The sequence below is a fragment of the Cynocephalus volans genome, chromosome 13 (genome assembly GCF_027409185.1).
Source record: "Cynocephalus volans isolate mCynVol1 chromosome 13, mCynVol1.pri, whole genome shotgun sequence".
Classification (NCBI taxonomy): domain Eukaryota; kingdom Metazoa; phylum Chordata; class Mammalia; order Dermoptera; family Cynocephalidae; genus Cynocephalus; species Cynocephalus volans.
In genome coordinates, this window is record NC_084472.1 from 60,949,896 (window position 1) to 60,962,351 (window position 12,456).

At 32.0% G+C, this 12,456-nt stretch overlaps 1 protein-coding gene across 1 annotated transcript in view; it reads right to left on the reverse strand.

Annotated features, from left to right (window-relative positions):
* Positions 1-300: 300 nt before the first annotated feature.
* CDH19 (cadherin 19) overlaps positions 301-12,456 on the reverse strand; it is a 54,822-nt gene continuing 42,666 nt past the window's right edge. The window contains exons 9-11 of the mRNA XM_063077509.1: positions 6,133-6,250; positions 3,859-4,107; positions 301-791 (exon numbers count right to left, since the gene is read on the reverse strand). Coding sequence (XP_062933579.1) covers positions 301-791; positions 3,859-4,107; positions 6,133-6,250 — 858 coding nt within the window. The remainder of the gene's footprint in view (positions 792-3,858; positions 4,108-6,132; positions 6,251-12,456) is intronic.

The window sequence follows — 12,456 nt, forward strand, 5'->3', positions numbered from 1 at the left end:
TTGAGAATTTGCATTGAACAATATTGAAAAGTGCTGGAGGAATATTTCAGTTGTGTGCTAGCACCGGCTTTCAGTGGCTCCTGTTAGATTGTTAGCATCTCTTCCCACATCTGTGTTCAATGACAACACGTAGGTAGCTTGAAATAACTGGAGTATTTACTCCAAAGAAATCAGAAAACTCTATAAATGGGGGCTTTTTTTTTTTTCCTGCATAGAGCTAGAGCACAGAATTATTTACCAAAAGACTACCATTTTGCGCACACACACCTTAGCACTTTTTAAATTTTGATTAAAGAAACACTAATTATTTGACTGCATTGCAGAACCAAACATGCATGCTAATCTTCTGAAGCGAGGTCCCAATTCACTTAGGTAACCATAATTTTCATCCTGATCAGAGACTGCTGATCCTAAAGAACTCAGAGATCCAGCTAATGAACCGGTTCCCTCAAAAGCATAGGTCTGGAAGGAGTCAAAGGGAGGGGCACATGGATCAGTATTAGCTTCTTCGAGCTTTTCTAGAATGAATTTCCTGAATATGGCACTATCTGGGCCGACCTGCAAAGACTGCCTGTATAAGCTCCTGATCTCTGCGCTGGTGGTTTTCCGTGTCTTGTGCTCCCGCATTATGGTGCTGCTGCTCAGCTGTGCTACATCAAAGGCCTCAGTGTCTTCTTCTCCACCTCCTTCATCATCATATCTGAATATATTCTCTCTGAAAGTTTCATCTTTCTCAGGAAATAGAGTCTGTTTTCTTCGTTGTTTTAGCCCCAAAGCCAAAAATATAAGCCCTGATGAAGAAAGCATATCAGAATGTTAATTAACAAATAAATAATAATATAAATTTTACCATCCTTGCTCTTGGTTCCAGCTCAACATAAGCTTAAATTTTGTGATTGTAGGTCCAAAAGATAGACTTGCTGAAAAATGACAAAAAGAGTCATTCAAAACAACTTAAGGAAGTAAAACAATCTTTCTGGCTGGTGATTTAGAGAAAAAAAACACCATAAAAACATAGTGAACTGTTTCTGATGATTAAATTAAATTGTAAGATTTATTTTTCTCTAATATTAAGTAGAATAAAATAGAACAATGGGATATTTTCCAATCCGGATGAACTTAATCTTAAACAATGATTTATGTTAACAGAAGTTCAGAACAACACAACAGTTTGATATTCCTCACTGAGGCAAAATTCTCTGGCATGATTGTTTTCTAAGTTAATATTTATTGACTGTAAAGTATGTGTTGGGCACTATTTGAAAAGTTTACATTTATTTATTGATTTAATTCTTATGAAATCTATATATTATCATACTTCTATTAAAGATGGGAAAACTGAAGCACAAACACATTAAAACACATCCCCAGAAAGACACAGCAAGGAAAGATAACGCCAAACCAGACAGTGGAGTCAGATTCTCTGCTCTGTGATGCCACATTAATGTCAGAAATTCCAAACTACCAGGTATTTGAATTCTAACACTGGTTTGCCCAGTATCAGTATTTATTTCATAAAATAATGTTAACATCATACAGAAACAGAACAATTTCAGACAGTTTTTGTTTTAAGAAAATTCAACCTTGAATCCCATGTAGCTGCTTGGAATTTCATATATAGGATTTGAAACACGCGTGAAGTAATGTTATTAATATTTTCACAAAGACAAATATATTAGGTAATATTTTACATAAAACTTTCATTTTATAAAATGGAAATAGTACTCTTGAAATCAGTAAGGTCGTTGTGTTTAAATTTAGGTACTGTACTTTTCATCTGAGATATGTAGTTGAAATAAAAAGGGGTCTAATATGTAATTTTCCAATCAGAATTGAAGAGTATTCATGAAACTTTTAAAGGAAATTGCTGATTGTTGGTTAACGCATACTTCCCACCTGCTAAATTTTTCTCACATCTTTAACTGTGAAACTGCTCCTGGTTTATTTGCAGGGTTTTGGGGCCTGGTTTAGGTCTGTACCTGTAGGTAGTTCAGAACTTGTAGTCCCCCAGACATTACACTTATTACTTCTTCTTGCTTCTTGTATCTAGCTATTAATTGAGTTTTATAATCAAAGATCAATAAAAATCATTTGAAAAACTGACAATGGGTTCAGAAGCATGATGACGTTGGGTGATAAAAGAGGGATGAATAGATTTTGAAGTTTTGGGTAAGATAAGGAAAGTGAAATCAGGCAAGTCCTGAAACATGTATGTCAGTTTGAACAGTCAGTCTGAGATTCCAGAACTAGTGGCTAATATCATTGCTCTTAACACTCAATCAAGTTATGTCTGCTTTTAGTGTGATTTACGAAGAAAACAAGAGTAGGGTTTCAATGACATATCTTGGTGTTAAAAAAAGAGAAGGTGGTATGTTAGATAAATCACTTGTCTTGGAAGACTGATTGTACTTTGGAGTTCAGCTGCCCCATCTTCAAAGTGAGTGTAACTTATCTCCTTATGAAAACAGCAAAAATAACACAAATAATAACAAACCAGCAAATTGACTGAAATTTCTTTCTGTTTAGTACTTTGATTAAAAAGGAGACTCTCATTTACATTTCTCAATCCTAACATTTACTGTCTTATTTTTTTGCAAAAACATTTTTATTATTTTAATTTTTTAATTGACCAATTAAAAAAGTATAAATTTTTGCTGTACATGTGATGTTTGATAATGTATACATTGTGGAATGACTAAATCAAATTAATTAATATATCCATCACCTCCCACACTTATAAGTGAAATCAGTATGTCGAAGAGATTATCTGCACTCCCATATTCATTCCAGCATTATTCACAACAGCCAAGGTATGAAATCAACTTGAGTGTCCATCAATGGATGAATGTATAAAGAAATGTGGTAGATATACATTATGCAATACTAGTCCGTATTAAAAAAGAAGGAAACCTGTCATCTGTGACAACAGGGATGAACTAAGGAGGACATTACACTAAGTGAAATAAGCCAGGCATGGAAAGACAAATAGACAAATACTACATAATCTCACATATAAGTTGAATCAAAAACAAACAAACAAACAAACCTCATATAAGTAGAGAGTAGAATAGTGATGGTGGTTACCAAGGTTTGGCTTGGAGAGGGGAAATTGAGAGATGTTGGTGAAAGGACACAAAGTTTCAGTTACTCATTAGAAATAAGTTCAAGAGATCTATTGTACAGTACGGTGACTATAGTTAATAACAATGGATTGTATACTTGAAACTTGCTAAGAGGATTGATCTGACCGTCATTTTTAATGCTCCTAGGGCTCTAGTCCATTGCAGTATAGTGTTGCATAGAGGTGTGCTGTGGTTTGTAATCTCAGCATATCGTTTAACAACTCCATGATCCTTGCTAAAGTTATTTTACTAAAAGCTAAAGTTATTTACTTGGTACTTCAGATTACTCATCTATACAATGTGATTGACAATCATTTCTACTTTATAAGGTCATTGTAAGGAGCGAATTGTATAATGCTTATAAAACACTGACAGCTGTCTCTTGAAGTGTAAAGCAATCAACAAAAACTCACCTTTATTATTATTAATTTTCATATATCTATATTTGTGGCAATGCGTATGTGTCAAAAACATGCATAAACAAATGTGCACACACGTATGCACTCATACAATTCAAGGATCACTGATTTTCAGCTTGAAATGCATATTTATTCATTCTATATTTCATTAATACACTTAGTGTAAGATTTATAATACATTCAGAGGCACAATTACACACACACACACACACACACACACACACAAACCCACACTATACTGATATAATAGAATTAACTATTTTTTATATTTATCCTTGTAAAAGAAATAAATATATATTCTGTTCGGTATTACTTACCGAATATTATAATGCAGATCAGAATAACAATTATAACTTCTATCCTGAATCCCATGAAGAGCATAAGTTTCTTATTTTTGCAGATCTCTGTACTCCCACTGTCATCACAGTCACAGACGTATATGGTGAGGGTGTTTGTACTTGTAAGCGATGGGACTCCATTGTCAGCAATCAAGATAGATAGGTAGAAGGCAGGCTCTTCTTGAAGACTGAAACCAGTTCTATTAGTCAAAATTACAGCTGTATTATCTAAAACAAAAATCCATGTGCATAATTTTTTCAACAACATAAAAGATATTTATATGAACTACGCACTAGACGCAGGCAATGGTATACAGACATGATCAAGTAAGTTCAAATAAAAGGAAGAGAAAATTTCTAATAAAAAGACAATAAAAAGTTCCATCCAAAAACCATTATTGCCATTATTGTTTTTGAAATTACCTAAACCCTAATTATATAATTAGATGAATTACTTATATCAGTTCCAAAATGTCTTTGACAAAGGCGGGAAACATACTTGTGGAACTCAGAAAAGAAAACAGCATTTTAATCAGGTACCAATATTTTATAGGGACTAATGCCATTAAATTTATGCTGGTAGTATCAGTTCCATTAGGGTTAATTACACATGGCACAGAACATTTTCAAATACCTGGAACCCATTATTTTCATAAATACCAGAAATAAACAAGATTTTCAAAGTTATCTAATTATCACAGCACGTGATCTCAATGTACTTTTTAATTAGACAGAAGTATTAATTGTACTTGGTAGGAATCCTATTAGGATGTCTTACTTCACTTTGATTTTTTAAACCTATTTTCTATTTAGAAGTCAGAGAATCATTAAACCTTAGTCATACTGATTCATTCATCTAGAGAGGACATTCAAAAACTAACAAAATGGACAAATATATATTTCAATGCATGTGAAATAGTTCCCTGAATCCCAAAATATTGTAAATGACCTTTTTCAGTGTAATTATTCTGTGCCTCAGAACTACATTTTTCCTTTAGTTTTTTTTTCTCTTTTCATCCCCCCAAATATTTTCTGTAGCCATCAGACAAACTTTAGAAGACAATACCTGTGAAATGCAAATTAATAGAAGCCTTTTGAAACTTGTGCTTACTTATGACTTTTCCAAAATCATCTTTATAAAGCCAATCCTTTATCATGCTGTTGGAGTCTATAAAGTCTGTGTGATTTTATTCACTAAATCATACAGATTTATTTACTAAATCACACAGACTTAAGCAGATTTAAGAGGTGAGAGAAAGTTTACATTTTTTCAATATAAATTTTATTAAATTACTTGCAACCACAAACATTAAACCATATCAATTTTATGTTTCAATATATTTATTTTGCCTCAGTATCTTATTTTATATTAATATAAACAAATCTAAGCTAGAGCTTATTTTTTTATATTGATATTTGTGTTTTTTATCCTAAGAATATTCGAGTTCCCTTCCCAGGGGGATTTGACCAGTGCAGAAAGGAGAGAAACATTTGCATTTATTACAAAAAGATCTCCTCTAGATCAAAGCTCCTCAGTTGTAAGTAAGGACAGCTGCAGGTATTTGGTTAGAGATACTTGAATAATAAATCCTTCAGGGTTTCATATCTTTGAAGTATCGAGAAAAATTAAGATGGAAATCCATATTATAAACAAAAACATCTCTTACTGAAGCAAATAAAAAAGAAACAAAATGGCTTTGTGTAAAGTTAATCCACTTCTACACAGAATGAAAAAAATTCTGTCTCTCTACACAAAATCCCTCAGAACATAGAATCCATAGATTCATAAAATCATTTTGTTTTGAAGGAAAAAGAACTATCTTAAACCAACTTTATATTTTTATAGATGCTAATTAATGACTCCAAATATTTTTGGATCAATCAAGCTAAAATGACTGTAAGTCGTATCATTTTCATCCTGATACATTGAAGTTTGAGTTAGATGAGAACATGAAAGAAAACACAGTGTCAGAAGTGCAAGTATATTTGCAGTGTCATTCAGACTTTACAAGGATTTACAGCCACTGATGACTGTAAAAGTGCTTCTAAGTTAAAGGAATTCAGTGAGAAATGGAGCCAGTATTTTTAGAACTTGATTTTGGGTTTTGTTTTCCATTTTCATAGTTACTAATTTGTTCTATTTCTGAACTTTATCATGTTGCAAGAACAGTGTATCAATTCCATAAATTTCTTTAAAATCAAGCATGATTTACAAAGAATGAATCAAAACTTATTATGAGTGAATGACATTACCTTGATTGTCTATGATTGTAAAACTTGGGTCCTTTGTGCCTTCCACAGATAAATGAAAGTAAAAATGGTGATCTTCTACGGACTCATCTCTATCCACCGCACCGATGGTCTGAATTACCTAGAAAAACATAAGGACAAATTTTTGTTGTTGCTTGGATTCAGTAAAAGATCACTGATATTATTATTATTAGCTTTTACTAAAAATGCTTTACCAAAAACATTAGGGACATTGCAGAGGAAAACCGTCATATTGGTAGAGAATAGTAAAGTAATTAGTCTGGTTAAAATATGATATTAGATAAAAAAAACAAAATCTTGTTGCTGAATCAGGTGGATTTCATAGCTACGTTTGTTAGAAATTCTCCAAGTATCGCTGCCACATATCAGGACTCTCTCCCACACTCCCTGCCTACATTTCTCTTCCTTCCTCCTCCCTTCTCACTTCCTCATTTGAATTCCAGTCATGATTTTCTAAAGTTGTATATCCTCAGCTTATACTGACAGCATAATTGTGGTAGGGTTATTGGCGTACTAAAGTATTTTCTAAAGTAATGAGTTTTTAGTTGATTTGAGGAAATAATGCATTTAAATCTTAGGGGCATTGTACATGATCTCTTTGGCCCATAAAGATTACAGGAAAAGTGTTCCACATCAAATAAGTTTTTCTCTGTATCTCAGATAATAAAACATTGAAGTAATGCAGATATGAGAAAATTAGTTCTCAATTAATTCTTTTATTTTGAGACATGAATGTGTCAGTCAAGTAGTTTACTATTGTCAGAAAAGAGATATGCTGTCAAGATCACATAGTGAGATTGTGATTAATTCTGGAAATTAAAGTAAATTCATTATAAAAGTTATTGTTTTGAAATATCTAGAATTAAAGCGCTTTTAACAATGTGTCAAACAAAAATATCCTCTGTTGTAAGATGACAGACCCAGATTTATAGTTATGCTTCAAAGAATAGATCTCTCCACATGCATCAAGAACATTATGAAATTGATGCAATTCGTACATTATTTCTCTACATATATTTATTTTTTCTTCATAATACATTCCTAATTAAATCATTTAGTTTAATTAAATAATCTAATAAAAGAAAACATTTTTTTATTCAATCCATGCTTATACTAATAAATGAGGATGTTGCATTGTATCAAGGTAATGCTTTTATTTTAGAATATCGTATGATTTTTGCATCTGGGTGAGGGCAGGGGCTTGGAAGTCTGATACTCTGAATCCTGGATTTGCCACTGACAAGTTTTCTAAGCTTAAAAAATTGTAATACTAATACTTAACTTTTAGGATCCACTTTTAGAATTATGTCTTAGCTTATCAAAAAGCTTGTCACATAATAAGTACATGTCTATTATGTGTTTACTTCATGAAAACATTCTCTTGAGATTTGCATAGGACGATGTTCTGAGTATTAGTAATCTCACCATATGTATAATGTTGAGGTGAGATTAATAACAAATTGTAAAATTTATGTTTATTTTGGCTTATGCAGCCTTGATTTTTAGACAACAGGTACTTTACTACATGATGTTCTGTATTAAACACAAGCATCTGACTAAATATCTCCCTTTTGTGTTAGACGGTTTAAGAAGACTGGACAGACTTTCACATGGTATATATTTTTAAATACTTTTAATTAATCAAACTACCTACACCCATGAATAGGTAAGGTGAACGAGCAGGGTATCAACACTGTCCGCTTTTGTACAAACCTATCTCCACTTATATTTGCTTCCAATAAGAGATGCTTTATTGGGTTCCAATGCTTTAGAAATATAGGACATAATAGAACCAGTCACATATCAGGTATCACTAATTCTACAGCATTAACCTGGATCATTTCACTTTTCATGTAAACACAAATTTCTAAAAAAGATACAATATTAATGTGCAAACAGTCTTGACTGGGGATATTTATTTTTCCTTTTGATGCTTTATTGGGTTCCAATGCTTTAGAAATATAGGACATAATAGAACCAGTCACATATCAGGTATCACTAATTCTACAGCATTAACCTGGATCATTTCACTTTTCATGTAAACACAAATTTCTAAAAAAGATACAATATTAATGTGCAAACAGTCTTGACTGGGGATATTTATTTTTCCTTTTGACGTAACAGTAGAAAGATTTTTGTTTTAATTTTGAAATAAAATACTAAAAAAAAAGTTCCTATTGGTTGCATTGGTTAGATTTCTTAGCTATTTTTTAAATATCTTCTTACCTAGGGCCTATTGTTGGCTGTATACATTTATGAAAGAGGCAAAAAAAATTTAAAAATTAAAAGCATATAAAAACAGCAGCCATGGTTTGAGAGATTGGGAAAAGATGCAATAAGAACAATTCCAAATTACCTCAAATTCTGAGAGCTCGGATTTTTAATTTTTTTCTTTGCTCTCTGGGTAGAATTCTGTCCAATTTCTTTCTGACACAATACATTGTATTTTCTATCTATAATCGTTTCAAATCTATAATGGAAATATATTGTGTTAGCCTAGACAATCTAAACCACCTTTTAATACAAACTTACCTGTGGGCCAGGCACTATTCTGTATATTATCTTAGCTAATCTTCACAGTAATCCTTTGGAATAAATTTTGTTACTTTTCTCATTTTATAAATACTTATATTAAGCTTTAATTAGGCTGAATGTCTTAGGTTAATAAGGTGGCTGGGTCAGAATTAGAATCAAGCTGATGCCACAGCTGGTGTGAAATACAGGTAGTACACATGGTCCCCAGGGCACATTGTTCCTTCTCTAGACCTGTTCCTGTCCTTGCAGGTGTGCATACAAAAAACACTTTAAAAAACATGGGACACAAAGAGCAAGTAGAAAACACGTCTCATGAAGGAGACATTTAGAGAAATAAGAAATATAATTGCTACAGAATAGATAGATACTAAAAATAATGGATAAAAAAATAAAGAGTTTTAATATAGGAAATAGGGAGCATTTTCTATGTTGGGAATATGGCTAATGAGAAAAAAATATGAATTAATGGGGAAAGTGTGAACCAGAACAAAGTAGAGCATGTGAAAACGATGAAGGCAGACAGATCATCTGTTAGATACAAGTAAATGAAATTAATATTTTGCAGGTCAAAGATGTTCAAATGTTGGCAGTTTTTAAGTTTCAATTTAATTATTTTATGGAACTATAAACAGTATTTGACTAAAGATAGTGATGGATGCTCTCCCATAGCTCCCAACCCCCTTCACTTTCTCTAATCCCTGGCAACTACTTATCTGTTCTCATCTCTATAGTTTTGTTATTTTGAGAAAATTATACAAATGAAATCACATAATATGCCATATTTTGATATTGAATTTTTTCATCCATCATAATGCTCTTAAGATCAATTTAAATTATTGTGTGTATCAGTAGTTCATACATTTTCATTGCTATGCAATATTCCATAGAATGGACGTACCATGTTTTGTTTAACTATTCAACTATTAAAAGGCATTTTGGTTGTTTCTAGATTGGGGCTATTAAAGTAAGGATGACAAGAAAAAAACATAAAGATAATGATAGAAAGAAAGATAATCATTTTCCTTCTATCAATCACTTTGCACTATGTCTTTTTTCTAGAAAAGACATAAATATGGGCCAGTTTATAAAATTTTATTCCTAGATTAATTATCCTAATACAAAAAAAAATGCAACACTTACTCTCCACAACTCATAAGTATGACTTTCATTAAACATGCAATTTTTTGACTGTTAGTCTAAGAAGGAACAGTTGTACACTACGACTCAGAGTAAGCAATACATTTTGGTCTGTTTCCTTATTTGCATAGCAGGCAACAACGAAATCTACTTCTGGATTAGCTGAAGAATAAATTGCTGAGTAAGATTACAAACTGTAAGTTAAATTATAAACTATAAGTCAATATACAGATATTCAGTATTAATTTACAAAAATTATCAATTCCCTAAAATGTGCTTAATAACAATGCCCCTCAATACAAAAATCTTAAATAAAGAGTAGGATTTTCAATGAATTAATACATGAAAGGATTTTTTAAAAATCTCATCTAAATGTCTTGTTTATATAGTTATTCTAGGTGTTTGTATCTTGCATTAGACTAAAGATGGAAAACGTCTCTCATCTTCAAGAAATTACAAATATGAATGAGACCATCACTTTTTATACCACTTTGGCAGAGAAAATGATTCTAAATTAGACTTTTTTTGATAATAAAAACCTATAGGATTAAAAAAAATCATTGAACATCTGTCTAAAAAGTCAAAGTTCAAGTTGATAAAGTAATAAAATTGGAGCCAGCAAGAAAAATCTAGACTGCAGTAATTTTGCTTTCTCTGTTTTGCATGGTATTAGGAGAAAGATATTGAGAAGCTCATGATAGTTTAATATTTTGAGCCTGGATAGAAGCAGAAGTACTCTAAGTTTCCTGAAAGAACTTTTTATGAAATGATATTACATATAATAAATATCATATGTATTGTCATTTTTTGCCACTAACTTGTAAAAATATATCTATATTCAGTTAAAAATTACACATTTCTAAGTGTTGATCTCAATATATATTTTATGATTTTCTTTTCTTAAATCAATTTTAAAAACATGCTTCATAAAAATGTATATAAATCAGCATATATGCATGAAAAAATATTAAATTATAAAACTATCTCATTAATACCTCAAACGTATTCATTTATCACATATTTCATCAGTGCTTACTTAGAACATGCTAAGCAATCTCAGGCCCTGGGGGTGCAATGGTGCATAGAATCAAGAGTGTCTCTGTCACTCACCACTGTTTACATTCTAGTGGAGTAGAGGGACAAGCAGAATTGCAAATTTAAAGAGTGTTAAGGAAGTACAAAAAAAGAGGGATCTCCATGAACAAAAAGTTCATGGAGAGATTCATATAATCTTTAAATTCCATTTTCCATGAACTTTTTGAAGTATCTCCATACCTAAAGTATATAATAAAAGTACATATAATACCTAAAGTACATAATACCTAAAATAAACATTTGGGGATCAGAGGACCAGGTATCTAAGCTAAAATTAGGTTATAATGCGGGAATGTGTAGAAGACACATCATGATTTTTCTAGGAGGTGATATTTCAGAGTTTAGACTTATAGTAAGGGTCACTCACAGATTGGAAATTAGGAAGGACATGATTATTATTTTTATTTGGGATCCCATGATTCCAGAAAATAATGGCATCTAGAACACTCCTTCTGAGGACATCGTTATGGTTGGTCTGGAAGTGAGAATTAGTTACCAATCGGTCATGACCCCAGTGAGCAGTTGCTTGGTAATCAAAACTTCCTGATGTGATACACAAAAAGGCATCAATAATCACAGTCACAGAATGTAAGTTATTTTTGATGAAAAATGATACAGAAATTACTAAGGTATTTACATAAACTGAATATGGTACAACATGCATACTGATAGAGATGCAGCTTCCTGAGTTCCAAAATCTACCTCAGGGTATGCTAAGTTCCTATGGTGTCACTAAAGTAAAGTCTTTTTACAGTTTCCAAGAGGGCTATTTATTCTTCTGGCCATTGCCCCACCACTAAAATCTGACAGTCCTGGAAAATGTCTACAAGCCCATATGCTTACATAATAAAAAGAATATGATTTAAAAAAAGCATCTGTGGTATATTGCTTCATGTGGACTGTGAGACTAGATGAAACAAAGTTTGATTTTACAGGAACATCTTTCTGGAGTAAAGGCTACTCCAGAAGAGGTTGTAGCACCCTGGTAGGGTAGAATATGAGTATAAAGAGAAATTGACACATTAAAGAGATATTTAGGAGATGGGGTCAAAATAATTTAATGATTGATCGGATATGAAGAATAAAGACTAAAATTAAGAATGTCCACATGTCTTTCTTGCACAACTTGGTGAGTTATAATAATTTTGCTAGGGATAATGAAAAAGGGGCAGGCTTAAGTGCAAATTTGGTGTAACCACAGGACACCTGAGCAGAATTTTATTCTAGTTAGTTAGATATACAGCTTAAAATACAGGAGAAAGGTTGGGCAGAAATAAAGATCTAGAAGTCATTTTGGTATGAGCTGTAGTTGAGAGGTAGAGGTGGATGAAAGAAGAAAGAGTGAGTTTGGGAAAACTAAAAAAGATGGACATAAGAAGGGAAAGAAAATGAGAAGAAACCAGGAATCATAATGTGGGGTCATTAAAATCTAGGCAAGAAAAAATTTTTATGTAAAGGCAAGGTAAATACCTTTACATTAGACAGAATACCAGCATGAAAGAATCTAAAAATCACTTATATTATAGTTTCTTTCTGGAA